We start from the raw sequence: 22,949 nt of genomic DNA, 5'->3' as shown, positions 1-22,949 counted from the left end.
TCCATTTCACAAAAGAAAAATATCTCCATTATGACTATTTTAGTATTTTCTTCAGATAAGAAAATCTCACTTTAGCGATCGGCTCCGTGATCACCAATGCTTAGAAACATCTTTCTTCAAGTACCTGAGGTAATGAACTAGATTCATTTATATATCCAGTGCATATTTAAGGAACACTGTCACTGTTCTAGGTGTAGGTATGTATTTAAATGATAAGAATTGTTTAATTCACTAGAGACTGTATTATAGTAATTTTAAAAGTCAGCATGTTTGAATGATGATGGATGTAAATATTACTACAGTCATTGATTGATAATTTAAGTATATACATATAATAAGTCTTCTAATCTATGCAAACTCAACCCTAAATTGTTTGGGGTCTAATTTCAGTTTTTTTTAAAAACATGATACACAGAATCTGTTGCCCTATAATGGAATTAATATAGTCATTCATAGTAACTAAAATACAAAACAAAACAAAGGAAACAAAAGGAAAACAAAATAAACTTCCAAATGTCATTCATTTGGAATGCTAATAAATGTCACAATTAAATGCGGTTTTTGATAAATTTAGGATAATTATAACATACGCAATAAGTTCGTGAACTGAGAACCTCCACTCAACCTCCACCGTCTTTGAATCTCCCATGTATCAGTACACTTGATTTGAAATACATCTGGCTTTTTGAAAAGTTGTGTTGTTCCTGAATCCCAAATATTTACAATATAATGGTTAGATTCTCTGTGTCTTGTATATTCTAAACTCCAGCTAAACTTTTCCTTCATAGTTATTATTGAAATACCTGGTAAGAAGACATAGTTTCTTTCCTGACAGCTTTGAATCATCAATAATGTGTTTCTCTACCAAACGTCAAACAGATAGCTAGTGGGAAGCAGCCGCATAGCACAGGGAGATCAGCTCCGTGCTTTGTGACCGCCTAGAGGGGTGGGATAGGGAGGGTGGAAGGGAGGGAGACGCAAGAGGGAAGAGATATGGGAACATACGTATATGTATAACTGATTCACTTTGTTATAAAGCGGAAACTAACACACCATTGTAAAGCAATTATACTCCAATAAAGATGTTAAAAAAAATAATAAATACAAAGGAAAAAAAATAATGTGTTTCTACTTTCTCAGTTATATTTTTACACTTGAATTCTTCCAGTCTATACACCATGTTTCCTAACATTTGGTGCTTTTTTGGAAGAACAGTTTGACCTGATAAGTGTCCAAAGCAGTTTTTCTGCTGGATAAGTCTAGGCATAGCATTAAATTCTTCCTTTCTGTTGTAGCTCATTTCTTCTGTGGTCCATGTCAATCAACGACCATTTTCCCCAAGAACCATACCCATCGTCCTCCTCAATCCTTTGCCCACCTGTAGAGGTTTTCCCATTCTGGATGGACTGAGGGTGGTGATCCAGTAGTTGAGGTGGATCATTTATATTCTGTCTCCTGGAAATTTGGACTCAGGCACAAAGAGCTCTGAGAGAGTAGAATTTTTTTCCCAGTGTGTAGAGAATAGAGGTAGGACTATACACAGGTAACCAGAGGAATCCCATCAGTGTGAGGAGGGATTTGCATGTGTTTCTCTAAAAATAATTTTTGCTTCTTTTCCTTATTATGTAAATAAGAGACCAATTAATAGTTTTAGGTGAAACAGAAAAATATAACTATTTTAGTTTTTGTTTTGTACTCTTTTTCTATGTGTGAGTACATATATAATTATGTATAAATATGTAGTAAAAGTATGTTTTTTAAGTTTTATTTTTAAAGCTTCATATTGAGAATTTCCCCATACAATAAAATTCTCCTGAAATTACCCTTCAAGTTTATCACAATTGAATTTTTAAATATTACCAGTCAGTTGTCGCTACAGAACTTTGCAATTAAAACATTTACCCTTGTGCACACCTCTTTCTCAGCATCTCTCAATATTTCCTTTTTATTTAATTCTGTTTCACCTGAAATTTTTGGATTATTCATTTCCATTCCTTGCCTCATCATATTAGCTAGACTTTCCACATAGAAGTGATGGGACAGTCTAGCTTTGTTATTAAATTTAATGAGACTGTTTCAAGCATGTTTTTGCCCATTGGTTTACAGTAGCTCTTTCTGTCATAGTAAGTAAGTGCCCCTGTATTCTTTGCCTAAGTCAGTTGTAAAACCATAAACTGATACCCAAGTATCATTTGAGGTTACTTTCTCCTTTGACCACTTGATGTGAAGCACATGAACAGACTCCCTAATACCTTTGACTTTATGGGCTGCTACTCGGTCATACTGTATAGACATTTAACATGTGAGCTGAAATTATTTTATAAATTGATTGATAATAATGTTAATCATAAATTTGAATTTTTATTTTGTTGTCAATTGGCAGTTTGAGTGACATGTCATTTAGCCCTCTTTCATTGTCATTTGGATTCCCATGACTTCACTTTTTGCTCTCCAGATTTTCTTTATTCCTGGCATGTTTCTAGAATGGATGGTGGAATTCGGCATCATTGGAAGACTGTTTGGTCTTTTGCATGTTTATTCTGTTGTTTTTTTTTACAGTCTGGATTAAGTCTGCTACTCATCAACTCCCGTGCACACCATTTCCCAATTTGATGTACTGTTCCAGTGGGTCCACTTCAGAATGTTTTGTGTCTGTGTTTAATAACTAAAGCATGTACGTGGGTGGAGAAATTCTGTGACCATAAATCTGAGATTAAGTTCTTTTCTGACCCTCTGGTTCTTTTCTGATTTGGCTAGACTGTAAAAAATAGCCCAAATGTTACTCAAGCCAACATTGTTTTTTCATTCTAGAATTTCAGTCCAGAAAGCCTGCGTAAATGCTTAAATAAGACATATTAAATGTAATTGATTTGATATCACAATATAAATAGGAAAGCTCAGTTACTGCAGAATACTCTTTCCAGCTGTACTTTTGTCATTGTTTTACTTTTTGCTTGTTTGTTTTTAGTGAATGTTTCTGTTGTATCATCAACTAGTATGATTAAAAATCCCTAGCACAATGCTTGGTATATAATAGAAGCTCGATATAGGTTTGGTGAAATAAGTTTAAATATAACATTTATAAGATTTTTTTCATTTCACAATTGCATAACGAGATTACTGCCACAAAAGTTTTGGCCTAGAATTTATTAGTTTATTTTGCGTGTTGGACACATATCTAATGAAAATTAAGGCATTTACTTGTTTATTCTTTCATCCACTTACTTCATAGTTATTTTTTGATCTTCACTGGAATAAAAATATGAGTCAACCTTGCCATTGAGTATCTTGCTAGCCTGGGATATGGCCAGATACATAAGTGTCAACTATGATGGGGTTGGTGTGTAGTGGGGGGTATTGAGGTGGATTTAATGCTCAGGAAAGTTTCAATGAGGAGATGAACTTTGATCTGGATTTTGAAGAACTGGTAAAAGTGGAGGTAGACATAGTGGGAGATAAGAAAGAGTTGTTAATTTCCAGGTGGAGCAAACAGAAGGAAAGCATGGTGTGTTTCAAAACCTCTGAATAGAATGGTGTAGGGAGCATATGGTGTAAGAAGTAGGTTGGGGAAGTAGGAGATAGGGATGGGATAAGGGATGTGACTGTAAGCGTTACTTAGGACTAGGTGATAAAAGGGCTTGTAAAGAAATGTATGCTTTATTTTGTAGATGGAGGGAAAATCGTGGAAATTTTAAACATGATTAGATCAGTATTTCAGAAAGATAAGTTGGATGGCAGGTCAGACAATGGATTTGAAAGAAGAGCAGCTTCAGCTAGAGATGCTTAAAACAACTGGTGTTTTTCAATAATCCAGACAGAACCAATATCTGGTACCTAAACCAAGGCTGGGGCAATACAATCATGAGACTCCTAGATAGTTCAGAGGTGAAATGTATAGGTCTGGATCGGTTACTGAAGGTGATAGATTAGAAAGGAGGCATCATAGATTACTCCGAGATTGCAGATTTATGAAGTGGGATAGATTATGGTGCCATCGTTGACCTATTTTAAGAACAGAAGGAAGGAAACCTTATTTGTGCATGGTGAGGATAAATTGAGTTCGAGGGGCATATGGCACATTCAGGCAGAGGTGTCCACTGGACTGCTGGAACTTCATATTGGGAGTTTGAGTTTATATGGCATACATTTAGCAGTCATTAGTCTATAGGTGAGACTCAAAGTTCTGAGTTCACGTGACGTTTCGTAGGGGAAGAATAGAGGAAGGAGAAAGAAAATTTGGAAATGATGTAAGAGGACAAAATAGAGGTAACTAAAACCCTGTAAATGTACTACCAAGAGATAGTCAACATTTTGAGGTACATGCTGTTAGTCATACTCATACATACATGCACATACATGTAGTATTGAATACATTTACACACACACGCACACTAATGTAAAAAAATCATTGTTTTTGGTTACCTACTTTTTACATTTAATATTATTCAGTATTATTATTATAAGGATATTTCATGATTGCCCTGTAATTTATTTAACCAGTAACCTATTGTTGCAATTTTATATTGTTTCCATTTTCTATTTTGCAAATTATTCTAGGATATTCATCCTTTTGATCACTTTTTATGTGTATCCGTGGTTATTTCCTTAAGATATTCTTAGATGTAGAATTGTAGTTCAAATCACATGAAATTTTGGGGGCTATGGTCACTTTGTCGCACTGTGCTCCCAAATATTAACAGTCTAGGTGGCGTTTCCAGTAGAAGTAACTGTTTCCCCACATATTTTACAACTTTTACCTTAAAAAAAAAAAAAACACTTTGACCATTTGAGAAGTGAAAAAATAGTATTTCTATTATTGAACTTACATTATTTGGGTTGTTAGTGAAGTTAAATGTTTTTCATATTTTCTGACAAATAGAATTCCTTTTTTTTTGTCTTTGTTTTGTTCCAACATCTATGTTTCTGTTATTTCTCTCATTCTTTTCCTTTAGAGATATATAAAAGTTCTTTATATTTTAAGGACCTTAATACTCTATTTGACAAGCATGATGAATATATTTTCCAGTTTGTCTCTTGCTTTCTAATTTTGATTTTTTGAGACAGAGCAGAAACTTTAAGGAATGCAGTACTAATTATGGTTTTGTCTTACTGCCTTGGCTAGAAGTTGCAAAAGGATTTTAAGTAAGAGTGAAAATACTTAGAATTGCTGATTTGCTCCTTATCTAATTGGGAAATATGCTGAGTCTTCACAGTTAAGCATAATTTTACAGTGTTGCTTTGAGATAGATACTCTATCATATTACTGTCTTTTTATTTCTAATTTTCATTCATAAAAACACAAAACTTAATTTTATTGAATGCCTTTTTAATATCTTGGATTATTATTTTCTTTTAATTGGCACGATTATGTTGTGTTATAGCAAAAGACAATTTTAATCTACTTTTGCATTTGAGGAGTGAACCTTATTGAATAAAGGAGAAAGATCTTTTGAATCTTATTTATTTAGATTCACTTTATTTTTATTGAAATATGGTTGATTTACAATGTTTCAGGTGTACAGCAAAGTGATTCAGTTGTATATATCTATATATATATATATTCTTTTTCAGATTCTTTTCCATTGTAGTTTATTACACGATATTGAATATAGTTCCCTGTGCTATACAGTAGGACCTTGTTGTTCACCGATTTTGTATATAGTCGTTTGTATCTGCTAGTCCCAAACTCGTAATTTATTCTTCCCCCCCTTTCCCCTTTGGTAACCATAAGTTTGTTTTCTATGTCTGTGAGTCTATTTCTGTTTTGTACATAAGTTCATTTGTATCATTTTTTTAGATTTCATATATAAGTGATATCGTATGATACTTGTCTTTCTCTGTTTTGAATATCATTTGAATTCAGTTTGGGAGTATTTACTTGGAATTGTGCATTTATGTTTATAAATGAGGTTAGTCAGCAGCTTCTTACTCTAAATTTGTACTAATAAACTTTTTTAGTTTGGGTTTCTGACATTTTATCTCACTACCACCAAGGTGTATTTCTGTCTTTCGTTGCCTTTTTGGTTTCCCGGCATTTTTTTTTCTTTTCCAGTCCCTCGCCTCCTGCACATCTCTGTTTTCTTCTTAGCCTGCTCTCTTTCTGTGGCTTTCAGTTCCTGTTCTCATAGATGCTATGGCTTTCTAAATCCTAGTGATGCAAGTACCATTGTATTGCATTGCTTTCTTCTTATTTCAGTGTTAAATTCTGTATTCTTCCAAATCTTCAAGTTGATTTTGCAGTTCTTGAGTTGACAGAATATTTTTATGGGCCTGCTTAGACTTTCTGTGTTTTTCCCTCCAGGGACAAGGCTATATCTAGTTTGACCTGCATGGTCCAGTATGGTAGACACTAGCTAGATGTGGCTATTTAAATTAATTAAAATTACACATAGTTATGAATTCACTTCCTTAGTTGCAATAGCTTCCTTTCAAGTGGTCAGTAGCCACATGTGCCTAGAGGCTACTCTATTGAACAGAGCAGATAACATGTCAATTATCACAGAAAGTTCTGTTGGACAGTGCTTACTTAGACCCTCTGTTTCCAGATGCAGTGTGTGGCTTATTTTTAGCCCTCTTCACTGATCGCTTGGGTAGGTTTTTGATTTGTTTTATCAATAATAATAATAGCAAATGTTATAGCCATGTATTCCAACACTGATTTTACGCACTTGTTGATTGTTTGCTGCAAACACTCACTGGATATACCATTTCATTCATGGTTGAGGAAGAAGGAGGACACAAAACTCCTATCTGGCTTTTTTGAAATTTTTTTGCTAAATAAAGTAAAGATAGAATGTAAGGTACAGATAAAGTTTAGGAATTCACTGTGAAAAACAGAACTAAATCTTAGAAAGCATTTATTATGTGCACTTACCATAGGTAAATAAAACACTGAAATGGTGATGAGAAATGAAATAAACAAAGGACTGAAAGGAAAACAAAACTGGCTGAGAAGCTAAAGGGAATAAAGAGGAAACTGTGTGAGACAAAGAAGTATTGTAAAAAGAAAAATAAATGCAATGCCAGGATTAATTCTTTTTTTTCTTAAGGTGACAATTTTTAGGCGATTTTTAAGGTACTTTTTTAAAATAGGAAGTATAGTCGATTTACAATGTTGTGTTAGTTTCTGGTATACAACAAAGTGATTCTGTTATATATATATCTATTCTTTTTCAGATTCTCTTCCATTATAGGTCATTACAAGTTGTTGAATATAGTTCCCTGTGCTATACAGTAGGTCCTTGTTGTTTGTCTGTTTTATATATAGTAGTGTGTAAATTTTAATCCCAAACTCCTAATTTATCCCTTCCCCCCTCCCCTTTGGTAACCATAAGTTTGTTTTCTATGTCTGTGAGTCTGTTTCTGTTTTGTAAATAAATGTATTTGTATCATGTTTTTAGATTCCACATATAACTGATATCATATGGTATTTGTCTTTCTCTGTCTCCCTACTTCACTTAGTATCATAATCTCTAGGTCCAGGATTAATTCTTTTTTTTTTTTTTTTTTTTTTTTTTTTTTGCGGTATGTGGGCCTGTCACTGTTGTGGCCTCTCCCGTTGCAGAGCACAGGCTCAGCGGCCATGGCTCGCGGGCCCAGCTGCTCCGCAGCATATGGGATCCTCCCGGACCGGAGCATGAACCTGCATCCCCTGGAACGGCAGGCAGACTCTCAACCACTGTGCCACCAGGGAAGCCCCCAGGATTAATTCTTAATTGGAAGTAGAAGGGAAGAGAAACACTGTGTAAAACCAGTGATATGGAAGAAAAGCTTGAGACATTTCCACCCAATTTGGAAGGAAGTAGAATGAGATAAAAATGAAAAAAGAATAGAATATGTCCAGAAAATGAACCAACAGATGAATATGAATATATAAGAATATGAATATATCCTTTTCCCAGATATACTATTCACAAATGTAAAGCAATAAACATTCCTTGAACTGAAGAATATTTGAGTATTCAAATTAAAAGTATTAACTAAATAGCAGATGAAGCTTGATGAAATTTTGAAATTTGAAGAATGAGGAAAATATTACAAGTAGCTTATGGTGTCTTTTTTTAAATTGAAGTATAGTTGATTTACAATGTTGTATTAATTTCTGCTGTGCAGCAAAGTTATTCAGTTATACATATATATATATATACATATTCTTTTTAAAATTCTTTTCCGTTATGGTTTATCACAGGATATTGAATATACTTCCCTGTGCTATTCAGTAGGACCTTGTTGTTTATCCATTCTATATATAAAGGCTTGCATCTGCTAACCCCAAACTTCTAATCCATCCGTCCCCCACCCCTCATCCTCCTTGGCGACCACAAGTCTGTTCTCTGTCTGTGAGTCTGTTTCTGTTTCATAGATAAGTTCACTTGTGTTGTATTTTAGATTCCACATATACGTGATATCCTGTGGTATTTGTCTTTCTCTTTCTGACTTACTTCGCTTAGTATGATAATCTCTAGGTCCATCCATGTTGCTACACATGGCATTATTTCATTCTTTTTTATGGCTGAGTAGTATTCCATTGTATGTGTATATATACACACCACATCTTCTTTGTCCATTCATCTATCGATGGACATTTAGATTGTTTCCATGTCTTGGCTATTGTAGATAGTGCCGCTATGAAGATACAGACGCATGTATCTTTTTGAATTATAGTTTTGTCTGGAAATATGCCCAGGAGTGGGATTGCTTAATCATATGGCAACTCTATTTTTAGTTTTTTGAGGAATATCCATACTGTTTTCCATAGTGGCTGTACCAACTTACATTCCCTGTGGTGTATTGTTTGTACTTAATGTTCCCTAACATGGAAAAAAAATATGTGGAAAACAAGTTGAAACACTGGCATAATTCACTAGTTTTCTGCCTCCTGGAGGAAAGTGGCTCTGTTAGAGTCACAATAGGTATCAGTTCACAAAAATCATATTTTTTAAAAGATGACTTATGAGTTTCTATAGTTACAATATCCTCAGTCAAAGTTGGCCACAGTGGGTAATTGCAGCTAAGGTTGTGCTGAGGTTGGTATTATATCTACATGTAGTTTAATTAATGGAGCCCAAGGGCAAATATTGTCCCCATGTCAGCTTTCTTGTAACCTCTGTTTTTCTTTCAAGATCATTTTTCAAAACAGTTCCCTTGTGGCCTGACTTGGAGGGTGTGGGGAGGGGGATTGCAGTCTTGTGTAATGGTGATGGATCTCGGGTGTTAGAACAATGTTACACAACCCTGCATTTTTATCATTCTAATGACTCTTACTGGACAAGGGGAGCTTACTTCTCTGCCAGATATTTATACAAGCTAATCAGAGGCTTGATACAATACAGATGGTGATAACCTTTTGCTATACAAAGTTCATGTCAAATTTTTTGTTGGCCACAAAGGGTTTGCCTCATTCAGTATTCTGGACCAAAGAATTCTATTTCTTAAATACCTTTCAAAGGACTGCCGATGATGTAAACTGTTTCAGGAACCGTAAGAGGAGAAGCAAGAGCTGGTCCTCTGCCACATTCCACCAACGTTACCACAGCTCTATTTACTTCTTAGATCTGTGGGATGAAAAAATTGTTTTTATTGAATTATGTTCTTATTCAAGTATGATGAAGCACAGCGATTGGGGGAGGGGGTAGGTTATTTTCAGTAAATCATCCATTCCCCGCTGTATCCTTAAAGTGCATTCCAAACCCAGATCTTGTGAAATTCTTTGCTTGGACTACTAGTCCTGCTATTCTTCTTACTATTTTAAGCTTAATATATTGCCTTGCCAACAGATATAATGGTTCCTGTAAATACTCAGTAGTTCTCTGCAAGAAGAGAAGAAAAATAGAATCACAGCTTCAAGTGTTTTGTACCTAATGAGTAGTACAACCAGAAATCTCTGCAAATCCTAACCTGGATGTCAAGGAATGTTATTGACAGGAGTGAAGATTAATATTCCAAGATGGTATTTGTTTATGTCTAAAGGACAATAAAGGCACAAAAAGAAAACTTTATCTTTTTTTGTGCAAAACTCTACAGCACACACACACATTCTGTATATTCCCACTGCTCACTTAAGACCAATGTACTCAAGCAACTCTCTCCAGTGTATCCTAGAGTTTATCCACTCTAGATTTCTAGATGTGGAATTGCTGGATCAAATGGTTGGATAGAAAAAAAATAAGAATTTGATAAGCTGACTCTCAAGCTCAGTTGGAAAGGAGAATGTTCAAGGTTAACTACAAACATTTTAAAAGAGAAAATAAAAGGATGTTAGAGTTTCCCTACCAGATATGAAAAAAAATACTATGACAGTATAGTAACCAAACTATGTGGCATTGGCCATGAATCAGCAAGTAAGTCAATAAAACAGAATGAAGAGACTTTAACCAGGGAAGAAAATTGCTTATGAAGTTGGATAAAAGTAAAGGGAGTATCTATTTCACATCAAAGAAAAATGTATGGATTTAATAATTTTTAAAAAACAGAAGTATTAGAGAAAAGACTATGAGAATATTTTAATAGACTTGGGGAGAGGAAGCTTTCTAAAGCAGTATACAAGGAGAGAGAGATAAGGGTGACTCCAAGGTTTTTGGCCTGAGCACTGGCTGCATTATGGGCTGCTATTTATTGACTAATATTTATTGAGTGTGTACTATTTCCCAAGTGCTGTGCTAAACTTTGAGAATTAAGAACTGAAGAACTAGACAAAAATATCTGCCTTCAAGGAACTTACATGTGGGGAGAAGACTAGGTTTTTGTCTGAAGTTGTCCTTGCCTTTGTCACCTCGGAATATCTTTGAGCTGTGTTGCAAAGAGGTTGAATCAAGTGACCTCCTTCTCTCTCCCCCTGCTCTTCATCTCTAGCCTTTGCCTCTCCCTCTAAATAAGGTGGGGTTGTCGGAGTTCCAAAAGACTTTATTCTACCTGTTTTCCAAGATATCACAAGGTTCCATCAGTAAGAGAAGCTGTGTTTGTAAAAAAGAACATATTTCACTCTCTGCCGATGAAGATTTTTAAAAAATTCTTTATTTTTCTAATATATTTTTCTAGTTGTCATTTCTATTTTGAGACTCCAATCCACCTGATGAGAGAAAACTCCATCCAGATACTTCCAAGCAAATTCAAAATCAGAAATTTCTCAAGTGCTTCACTTTTGAAAACGGAGCCACATTCAGGAATGTTTCCCTCTTCCGTTTCTCCCTCTAGTTGAGTCTAAACTTTGGAGCTTCTGCAAAGCTGCAGCAAGGGAGTGGATGTCCACCTCTCAGCTCTGACACTCCCTGCATGTCCATCATCTGGAATTGTCTCAGTTCTCTCATCAGTGGTCATGATGATCATCCTTGGTCATCTGCATATGGGTTTGTCAGTTTTGCCACCCTTGGTGCAGTAATCTCCTGGGGATTCCAGGATTTCTTCATGTTGCTATTGCCTGAGAGAGACATAGCTCTCATGGTCCATGCTGTCAGCCACTCCCACATCCTTAATATTGCAAAACTCTCTAGGAGTCTTGATATTGCACCAACTCTCTCTCCTAAGCCTCTCCAGGAATACACAAGACTCATGAGGTCTTCTCCCCTTCAACATCCCCACATAGTTATATTCTGTTGCCCCATGTCACTGTGCCCAGCAGCACTTCTGTGGGACTTACCATTATCCCAAATATCCACATGGAAAGAGGACTTATGGATCCCTATACCCATCCCTATAAAGGAATGTCAGTCATCGCTCCTACGGTGACTGAGTTGGGGGGTGTGGAGGGATTGGTATAGAGCACAGCGCCTCACAGCAACATTTAAATCTCCTCCCCTAACTCCTCTTTCTCTCCCTCTCCTCAGAGGTTCTTTTTTTAAATTATTTTTTATACAATTTTTAAAGGTTACACTCCATCTACAGTTATTACAAAATATTGGCTATATTCCCCATGTTGTACAATACATCCTTGTAGCCTATTCTTATACCCAGTAGTTTGTACTTCCCACTCCCTCACCCGTATATTGTCCCTCCCCTCTCTCTCCCCACTGGTAACCACTGGTTTGTTCTCTATATTTATGAGTCTGCTTCTTTTTTGTTATATTCACTAATTTGTTGTACATTTTAGATTCCACATAATAAGTGATACTGTACAGTATTTGTCTTTCTCTGTCTGACTTATTTCACTTAGCATAATGCCCTCCAAATCCACCCATGTTACTGCAAATGGCAAAATTTCGTTCTTTTTTATGGACGAGTAGTATTCCATTGTGTATGTATACCACATCCTCTTTATCCATTCATCTTTTGATGGACACTTAGGTTGCTTCCATATCTTGGCATTTGTAAATAATGCTGCTGTGAACGTTGGGGTTCAGGTATCTTTTCAAATTAGTGTTCTTGTTTTCTTCAGATATATACCCAGGAGTGGGATTGCTGGGTCATATGGTAATGCTATTTTTAGATTTTTGAGCAACCTCCATACTGTTCTCCACAGTGGCCGCACCAATTTATATTCCCACCAACAGTGTACAAAGGGTTCCCTTTTCTCCACATCGTCACCAGCATTAGTTACTTCTGTTCTTTCTGACGATAGCCATTCAGAGGTTCTTTTCTTGTCTGGAGTGAGGATTCCATCTTACACGTATCAAGTATTCACCCCAGATCGTCTTGTCATTCATCAAGAGGGCGGCTTTTTAAGCTTTAAGAGCCATTAGTATCTCATGTTATTCTGCCACATACACCTGCCCTCCGTTCCTGTCTTCAGTACGGTCCTTCCACACTGTTTGTTTTCCTTTATTTCACTTGGTTTTCGAGAAGAAGTGGAATGAAGTGTTTGAATACCTTTTCTCAAATTGCTGGCTTTCCAGATGTTTTCCAGAGTAAATTTTAGTTTAATTTAATTGTCTTTAAATTCGGATTTAACAGCTTTATCTTTAGCTCACAAACTCTGAAACTAATTGGCAGGAATTATTGAATTAGAATAAATACCTATTATATACTAATGAAATATGCTTTCTACAGACATGAATCTTATGAGAGAATCTGAGTCTTATAGCTGAGCCTGTCCCCTAACATGAATTGAGGCAAAGTTATTTTTAAAATCATAATATCTCCTTTTAACTTTAACAGAATGTAGGTTATAATGTTGCTCTTCTTCTGAATGTAGTATTTCTTGAATCATTGCTTAAGAAACATTGGATTCCTTCTAAGAACTTGCCAGAAAATATACCCTAGTGCCTCTTTACCTTTCCTATCCATTTCTAATGAAAAGCAACAACGGCAAATTTATTTATAAGGCAGACTCACCATTGGATCTCTTGTGCCTTTACAGTATGACGTTACAAAGCATCAGTGGCAATGAATATACACTTTTTTTAAAAAAAAGGTTTCACCTTTTTCCTTTTATCTGTAGAGAAGGAACAGCATATAACATTGTAAAGGATAACTCACTTGTCCTAAAACAGTAAAGCCCAGCTGTCAAATTGAGTGAATCAGTATTTTCTCATGAAGATAGGACACCACCAAAAAAATAGCTGATTTGGTGCTAATACTGGGTGGTCCAAAAAAGATGAAGTGTTGAATCAATTCTCCAATTTTGGAGGAGCAGTGGAAAAACAAATAGAGGAGGCAAGTGAGTCATCATTAACTCTGGAAAAGACATGCTCTGTTAAATTTTCTTCTCGTCCAGCTTTTAGTGTATGATCATGAAGTGGTTCAGCTAGATAGGTAAGTGGGTAGCTAGCTAAATATGATAGGAAGTAGATACATAAGACTCAGATTTGGTCCATATTTTGAGCCTGAAAATCAATAGAAATAGTTTAACAATAATTGATAATATTAATACAAATTCATTCCATAAACTTTTTTTTGTGTGTGGCTGTGCTGGGTCTTCGTTGCGGCGCGTGGGCTCTTCACTGCGGTGCGCAGGCTTCTCTAGTTGTGGTGTGTGGGCTTAGTTGCTTCGCAGCATGTGGGATCTTCGTTCTCCGATCAGGGATTGAACCTGCATGCCCTGCATTGGAAGGTGGATTCTTTACACTGGACCGCCAGGGAAGTCCCCATAAACATTTGTTGCTCTCACTTAGCAAGCTCTATGGCAATGATGATGATGGTGGTGGTGATGACGATGATACATTTTAAATGCTTTTGAGGCTTATTATGGCTCTTCGAGAAGACCATTGTAGGCTCTCATCTGTGCCTGTTTGTGTTTTACCTTCACTGATCAGTGTTCCATTCCTCGCTCTTGTGAAATGTTAATGATCTTCACCAGCACTCCCTTACCTAATAAGGGAGGCTCAGAGTAGGCCAACACAATACGTACTCATACTAACTTGCCCTATTTCATTACAGCAAATTCTTCGTCATTCTAGAGAAAACTCAACAAAAGTTATATTTCTCATTACGGATGGATATTCCAACGGGGGAGATCCAAGACCCATTGCAGCATCACTGCGAGATTTTGGAGTGGAAATCTTCACTTTTGGCATATGGCAAGGAAACATTCGAGAACTGAATGACATGGCTTCCACCCCAAAGGAGGAGCACTGCTACCTGCTCCACAGTTTTGAAGAATTTGAGGCTTTAGCCCGCCGAGCATTGCATGAAGGTAATGGAAACCTACTGGCATCACGCAATGCCTTTAAACAGCGTTTGCTTCTTGCTTATTTCTTGAAACCCGCTGTGGGGATAATACCAAGTCCTACGAGGTCTTCGCTGAGCGTGACGCCCATGTGTTCTTCGTGTATTATGAGCTGCGTTGAACTTCACGAGTAGAGATGACATTCTGGCCTTGCAACAGGAGTATTTGTTTTGTTTTGCTTTTTAATAACTATGATATATTTTCACTAAAATATCCATATGCTCCCACCTGGAACCATTAGAATCAGTGGAATGAACTGAGGTGTGTTTTGAGGCCACACACGGAGTCAGAAGCCTTGACTTACACCTCATCTTCAGTTATCTGGAAGGATGAAGTAAACATTCAGAGACATGCTTAGTGAATCTAACCAGAATGTTTCCAGAAATATACATGAAGATTATAGGGACAATAAATACCCAACACATACTTCTTGACCTGACAGTTTGACTATAGATATGCTTATGGATAAACTGAAGAGCAGTGACAGCGACAGGGAATAGCACCAGTAATTCCATTCATTAGAGTTCTTTGTACACCATTTATAAGGATGTTTAGCTGGGTGACTTAAGTCAGATGAACTTCCAAGTGTAGTATGGGCATGTATCTTGCAGTGATCCAGGAGAGAAAGTGCAGATTGGGAGGAGGAGATGGGGATCTAGCCTCAGACCAACGCCATGGAGCACATTAGGCTTGATCTTTGCAAGTATCCACATGAAAGATTCAGTTTGATGGGCAAGTCATGGCAACATGAGGTTTCCTCACAATTAGTGATGTTCAAAATAAGTGGGTCCGCCTTACTGTAGTTCCAACAGAAGAGTTTAGAGCAGCATCTCAGGCTACCTATGGATAGAGCAGAAATTCCCAATTGGTCACTTACTAACTGGGTGGCTTTGGGAAAATTATTTAACTTTTGCACTCCCTAGATTTCTTGTTAATAGAGTAGGGTACAAGAATAGTACCTACTTCATAGGCTTATTCCAAGGATTAAGTGGATTAATACATATAAAGTGATTAGAAAAGTCACTGAGGGCTTATTATACTAAGCTCTCAATAACTGTCCATTGGCTATTACCTTAGCCAATTTATCTAACATCTCTGAGCTTCAGTTTCCTCTACTTTTAAAATAGAGGTATTATAACATGTACCGAATAGCTTTGTCAGGAGGATTAAATAAAATATTTAAATTTCACCAGCACAGTGTTTGGCATATGACAGAAGTTCAGTAACTGGGGCTTTTTTTGTTTCTCCTTTTCTCTGGGAAAAGTGATATATATGCTGAGTAGGAAGACAGAGTGGCTGTTGCACTAGATGGGATTATGAAATTGTGGGTGCTATTAGCTGTTTCATAGAGGACTCATTTCCAGTCCTACCAACCTTCTGTTTTGTAGGATGGGGGCCTTCTGCCCAATGCAAGTTGAGTCAGAAACTGGATGGGACAGAGTCTTCAAGGAAAGGATTTTGGTTACCCTATCAAAACAGAGTTTTGAAAGGCATCACTTTTATTACAAAATACTAAAATCTAAAATGTGTAATACTCTAATCAAGTTTCCAGGCTCCATAAGAAAAAATCCTGTTTTTACTGAAAAGAAACGATGGGGGCAAAGGAAGTGAACCTCATTTCTCCTGCCTCCATGTTCTCTGAAGCAACTTTCTTTTTTATATATATAGTTTTTTATTTTTATACAATTTTTAAAGTTACTTCCAATTTACAGTTATTACAAAATATTGCCTATGTTCCCTGTGTTGTACAATACATCCTTGAGCCCATCTTATACCCAAGAGTTTGTACCTTCCACTCTCCCACCCCCACACTGCCCCTCCCCTCACCGGTAACCACTAGTTTGTTCTCTCTATCTGTGGTCTGCTGAAACTACTTTCAATTTGGATGGATCCACTTTTGGTCTCAAGGCTGTCCATGTTTGTGGCCAGTCTCAATAGATGTAGGTTCCAGAATAATAGCTTTCCACATATGCAGCTTGTTCACTTATCTCGCTCCCCGACCTAAATGCCAGTGCACCAATCTTATAGCTACGTTTTTCTTGCTCCCTCAACTGCCAAATAAACCTGTGTCTCAGAGCTAAGTCCAAGATGCCCATGTTGCAGACCTTGTACCCACACCATAGTCTATTAGATGGGGCTTTAGGGTACTTGGTTGTACAAGTCTCTTTCTCTTAGGGCAGGGGTCTTCCCTTTACGTTGTCCCTGTCTATTGTTCAGGGTCTTAATGCATAGAGACAGATGTTCCATAACTGAGGCCATCACCAATCTCCTTTCTGGGTATTCAATGGCAGTTCATGTGTCTTGCTGAAACTCACTTATTTGCGTTTCTACTGTGGACCTATCACTGTATCTGGGCCTAGCACTGTGGACCTCGTGCTGGAATATAGGCTAAGACTTTTGAACTTTCTCAGCAGGGTAAATGGAACTTACTGTGTGCCTGATTCTAGGCCATCCATTCCTGGTAAGTCATAGTCAACCTTACCCTGCCCCGTTAAGTCACTTTCAGAACAGGACAGCTCTGCCTGTGTTGTTGAATTCCCAGCATGGCTCACTTCAGAGCATGGCTCAAATAATCTGTATGGTCTCCTTTTACACAACAAGTGAAAATTTATTTAAAATTGAGAGAGAAACCAGATCCTGGTTCTATTCTTCAACTTGTGTGGTGCCATTGTTTCAGTTTTTAATCAAATAATTATAGAAGTAATGGTATTTATTCTTAAATCAGTAATCACCATCAGCACCCTTTGACAGCAGTCAGGATTGCAGCTTTATTTATTTATCTGAACAAGGATTCTAGAAATCCAGTTACTGCTGCCTGACCTCATGCTGGTGTGGAAGCCTGGGGACTGACCTGGAGAACCGACTACATTACTTCCTGCTGCATCTGGAGATTCCTCGCTGAAACTACTTAATTTCTGCCTGACCCTGCGTGGCCTTGAGAACTTATGATGAGGTCCAAGACTGAAATAGCTTAACCAGCTGAATCAAATTCCCAGTCTGTGGTCCTGCAAATCACACACCTTCACATTTGGATGGGAGTGGGGAGCAGTTGGGAATTTGATGGAAATGAAAAGATATTTTCTCTGTCTTGAGCTTCAGTTGTGGTAACGAGAGAATGTAACATTCAACTGCTCATTCATTTTTTTTTTTATGACCCCCCTGTCATATGTGCTTGGTAGATCTGCCTTCTGGGAGTTTTATTCAAGAGGATATGTCCCATTGCTCGTATCTGTGTGAAGCCGGCAAAGACTGCTGTGACCAGATGGCAAGCTGCAAGTGTGGGACACACACGGGTCAGTTTGAGTGCATCTGTGAGAAGGGGTATTACGGGAAGGGTCTACAGTACGAATGCACAGGTGAGTGCCCAGTCTGTGTGTAACTGTATCAGTTGTCTTGTGTAGGGATCAGTCCACATACTCCATGGGCAAACACTAAGTATTTGGTACTGCTCATGAGTCTGTGCATCGGTCGGGCAGCACTTTTGGTCTCAGCTGTGTTGGCTCAAGCATTTGTCGTTGGCTGTGAGTAGGGTTGGCTGCCCCGCTGATCTTACTTGAGTTCTCTCACCTGTTTGGGGATCGGCTAGCTGGAGGCTGGTCTAAAAGGGCTCGTCTAGGACTACCAGGCTGTCCTTTATATGGCCTCTCAGACCCCATGAAGTCAACCCAGGTTTGTTTACATGGTAGGGGCAGAGCTCCAAGAGGAAGAATGGCCTCTTGAAGCCTAGGTTCAGATCCGGGAAGGGGGAAGATATGGGGCCTTTTATTTGTAATCAGTCAATAGCCAAATCGCCAAAATATACCTCAGCCTCTGTGAGAGATTGCAGCCCGTGGGATTCTGGTCCTCAGGCCACATGTAACTTGTAGGATTGTCACCAAAAAATGTAACTGATGGTCTTTTAGCTCTTCATAAGTCTCCACGAAGGGACATTAGAAAGCTTTAAAAGTGACATCACTTCAAAATGGAATTCCCTTCTTCGACATTTATAATTTTATCTCCTCTAGGTTTTCTTACCACAGGATCTTCATGTTTTTAATACTATATTAGAAAGACAAGAAGAACAACTTAGGATTCTTGGGTTCTAAATTATATTTTAGCTGTGATACAAAAATAAATTATGTTTTAGGAAATATCAGATATATAGAAGTACTATATGGTTTTTCTGTGATAGCATTTGGTTTGCTCTGTTTTACTTAAAAGGTAACACGGTTTTTAGAACTTACAACCCTTCCATGGTTTGCTGTTTGGGAAAAATGTATTCCCATGGAAATTAATACCCACCAGGAGAATTTGGGGGCAGTAGGTTTACTTTATACTGGCCGGTGTGGTCTTTCACTGCTCGTTTCACGTGAACATTATTTCATTCTGCTGTTGGGAAGGTAGGTGGGTCTGCTCTATAACACAGAAACGTGGTTCTCCCAGGGGTGAACCTTCCAGGTCTTTGACCTGACCTGCTTTCTCTCTTTTCTTCTCCTAGTGGGACATTTCTTCTCAGGTTCTTCTTTTACTCACTTTTACTTTGTTTTTTAAATTGAAGTATAGTTGATTTATGGTGTTGAGTTAGTTTCTGCTGTACAGCAGAGTGATTCAGTTATAATATATATACATTCTTTTTTTAATGTTCTTTTCCACTGTGGTTTATCCCAGGATATTGACTATAGTTTCCTGTGCTCTACGGTAGGACCTTGTTGGTCCATGCTGTATATAATCGTTGGCGTCTGCTAGTCCCAGCCTCTGACACTTGCTTTCATTCGTGTTGTTCCCTCATCTCCCTTCCCTTGATTTCTCCTCCCCCCACCACTGGCCCTGATCCCAGCTGGTGGACATCCTTCCCGGGTCCGAGCATCAATGCTCGCCCAGCAGAATCATTCCTTTCTTGGCCCTGCTCCCACTCCATCAAGCAGGATTTCTCATTTAAGCAGAAAAAAGGGAGGGTGGGATCTGCCCAACTGCCTCTGAGTTGGAAAAATGCCTCCCCTTGAATCTTCCCACACTTTCATGAACAGCCCAGCTTGGCACTCTCCCCGACGCCCCCTCCTTCCCTCTCCCGTCCAAGCCCACCGAACACAGGCAGAAGCTCTCATTTTTCTTTGCTGCATGCTGTAGTCAGCATGTCTGCTTTCCGTGTGGTCCTAGACTGAGCTCGCTGCCAACAAGCCACTGCCATGTGGCTGCCCAACAGCCTCAGCCATGCTGTACCCGGCCTCCACCGCTCCCGGGCACTGTAATCTTGCATCCCCGGGGATAAGCTGCAGGAAGAGAGGGGGGCAGTTCACAAACCCACTGCCCCCAGTTACCCAAGTCGCTGTGGCTGCTACCAGTCGTGCATTGCAGGCAGAGAGGCACAGCTGTCCATCTGTAAAATGTACACAGTTGGGTGGCCCTGTCAGTGGAGCTGCAGTAGAGGGGACAACAGCACTTTGGCTGCTGGTTCCAGCCAAGAACACCAGCGCAAAAGGATTCGTTTTTCCATCCCTTCTCTTAAATTAGTAAGCCTTCCTTACGTGCAGGATTGCAGTTAGATCCAGTTCATTTATATAACTGTTTTTTGGTTTGTTTGTTTGTTTGTTTTTGGCTGTGCCACGCAGCTGTGGGATCTTAGTTCCCCGAGCAGGGGTCCAACCCGCACTCCCTGCAGTGGAAGCACAGAGTCTTAACCACTGGACTGCCAGAAAGTCCCTGATATAAATGTTGACATTGTCATCTTCAGTATTTGTTTCTCAGGGGTTAGAGAAAGTGGTATTGAAACTCTGAGCTGTGATTTTCACACTTTCAGGAGGCAGTGTTCGTCACTGGCTTCTCCTTCATGGTACCAGCTAAGAGAAAATAAATAAATTATAGCTTTCTGATGACATGAAAGACTCATTACTAGACTCTTATCTTTTGGAAAGGCAGAAAGAAATACTTGCTCTAAATCATCCAATACTGAAAACCTAGCAGCTGGGAGCCCCTCTTAAAATCCATTTAGCTGACAAATGTTCCTGAGCACTTTCTCTGTGCCAGTGGTTCAGTAGTTCAACGTGCAGGTAGGTGTTCAGTGGTGAACAGACGGACACGGTGCCTACCTTCTTAGAACTTACAGTCTAACTACACAAATCAATTTGTAATCACAAACTGTGAAGTGCAGTATGAAGAAGGGACTGCAGAGAAGGTTAGACTAATATTGTACTCTCTAAACCGAGATCTGCAGGATGACTAGAAGTTAGCTTTTTTATGGCTTCAGGAGAGGATGTTACCTTTCATTAAGAAGAGTTGGCATTCTGGGTATTCATCCTCATTGTAGAAACAATGCCTTTCCGAAGCAAATCATTTCTCTTTAGAGCCAAAAGAAACCTTAGGGATTATCTGCTCTAAACCCTTCATTCTACAAGAGGAAATTGAGGTCTCAGGGAAAGACGAGTATTTTGCTCAAGATGGCATATCCCGCCATCAATCAGCAGGACCGGGAAGGGACCCGGGACGCTTTTCTCTAAATCCTGTTTTCAAGTTATCAAACTGCTTAGTTTGCACTTTTGAAAAAAGCTTCTTGGGTACATTGCTTTTTTGGAGACCATAAACACTGAACTGAAAGTGGTTAAAAATGCAGAAGGATCGAGCTCCAAGTCAGCCTCTGACATAAACTGTGTGGCTTTGGATGATTCTTTCTGATTCTCAGTTTCTTCTGTAAAGTGGGCTTAATAATGGTATCGTTTTATGTGTATATATATTTTTTGGTATAGTTTTATGTATATATATACACAGACATATATGTATATAGAAGTATACCTATAGATATGTGTGTGTGTATACAGTCTTGTATATATGTGTAGATAGATGGTTGGGTAATTGAGAGAATATGCTTAGAATGCATAGGACAGTATCTGGCACATCAATTCTTGATCAGTGGTAGCTTTTATTATTAATCATTGTGAGATGATATAAATGTTATGAGAAAGCCAATGAATGAACGTTAAAATAATTATCTCAAGAATGAGATATTGAAGACAGGGGATCCCATCTATTTTGTAAATTCCGCTCTTCTGGGCTAGACTAGTGGCCCTAACCTGAGGAAGTGTGCTATGGGGAGGATAAGGAAGGTTCCTGCACGCAGGTGAGTACCATCGGGAAGCTTTGCTGCTACTAGAGATGACCATATTGACATGACGAGTATCCAGTGAAGATCAAGAATCCTGTGTGAGAAAAGGCAGTGGGATAATGTGCCATTGGATTTTGAAGTAGAGGTTGTTTGCTTGATTAGGGAAGAGTTATATGCGGAGGCAAATTGTATTTGTTAGTTTCATAGAAAAGTAGAATACTAGAGCTAGCTGTAAGGGTTTTTCTCACAATTCACTTGGGAGATGACGAAACTGCATCCCGTATAGGAAGTTGGTTTTTTTTTTTTTTTTTTTTGGTTGTAAATCAATGCTTTATGAAAGGCTGTTGATATTTTGTTTTTGTTTTTTAAAAAAACCTACATAACTCGCTTTCATTTACTGCAGATACTTTGTATAATTCAGAAATTCAGGTATGGGACTAATACTACGTGAGCAGGTTTCAAGGGCTGAGAAAACATCCTTCTAGGATTAGTTATTGAACTTAAGGGAAGAGGACTAAAAAACTGTCGAACCTAATGAAAGGGAGTCGCTTCCAATTTCTAGCTCTAGGATTACTTTCCTCATTCTTCACATTTAACATAGACATTTGGAAGTGGTGATGCTACTGATGGCAGCAGTAAATGACTGATGATGGTGATAATAATAATGATAGCTAATATTTGAGTAGCACTGACTACATCCCAGACACCATTTCAATCATCGATATATATAAACTCATGTAATGGTCACAGTAACTCTCTGGAGCATTGTGAGACAAGGAAACAAAGTCTGAGAGGTAAAGTAACTGGCCCAGGGTCACACAGCTAATAGAACTGATTTATGAACCCAAGTTATCTGGCTCTGGAGTCTACCATCTAGCCATAGAGATAGACATTCAACAAATAAACACAATCGAAAATATAATTTCAAATTCTGTTAAGTATCAGTTTGATCCTTATGAGATCATCAATATTTGATCACTTTCAACCCACAAGGTAGCAGCTTCATGCAGCTCAACGTGATATTAGGCAGGAAAAGAAGAGAATGAGTTATATAAAGACAAACCCAATCATTCCACACCACTGCTTACTGTATTTTAATTATGACTTGTTTGTTCAATAAACTTCAAGCTCTTTAGCAGAGGAGTAAGGTTGTATTATTTGACCTCTTTACCCTTTGACCTAAAAGCTGGAGCTAGTTATAGTTTCCCCCAAATACCACTCTATTTCATTCCTCAGACATTCTTCATGCTTCTGCAGGTTCCCTTTCCCACCACA

The 22,949-nt window shown here is 38.2% G+C and overlaps 1 protein-coding gene across 1 annotated transcript in view; it reads left to right on the top strand.

The window, feature by feature from the left end:
* The window catches only part of SVEP1 (sushi, von Willebrand factor type A, EGF and pentraxin domain containing 1), a 200,268-nt gene that overhangs the window by 17,297 nt on the left and 160,022 nt on the right, over positions 1–22,949 (top strand). The window contains exons 2-3 of the mRNA XM_022579081.3: positions 14,311–14,566; positions 17,779–17,955. Of these exons, the coding sequence (XP_022434789.2) occupies positions 14,311–14,566; positions 17,779–17,955 (433 nt within the window). The remainder of the gene's footprint in view (positions 1–14,310; positions 14,567–17,778; positions 17,956–22,949) is intronic.

The sequence above is a fragment of the Delphinapterus leucas genome, chromosome 6 (genome assembly GCF_059928025.1).
Source record: "Delphinapterus leucas isolate spDelLeu-1000000601 "Yukka" chromosome 6, BTC_Dleu_Yukka2, whole genome shotgun sequence".
NCBI classification, from domain to species: domain Eukaryota; kingdom Metazoa; phylum Chordata; class Mammalia; order Artiodactyla; family Monodontidae; genus Delphinapterus; species Delphinapterus leucas.
The sequence above is the reverse complement of the archived record's forward strand: the minus strand, read 5'-3'. Positions and strand labels throughout refer to the sequence as shown.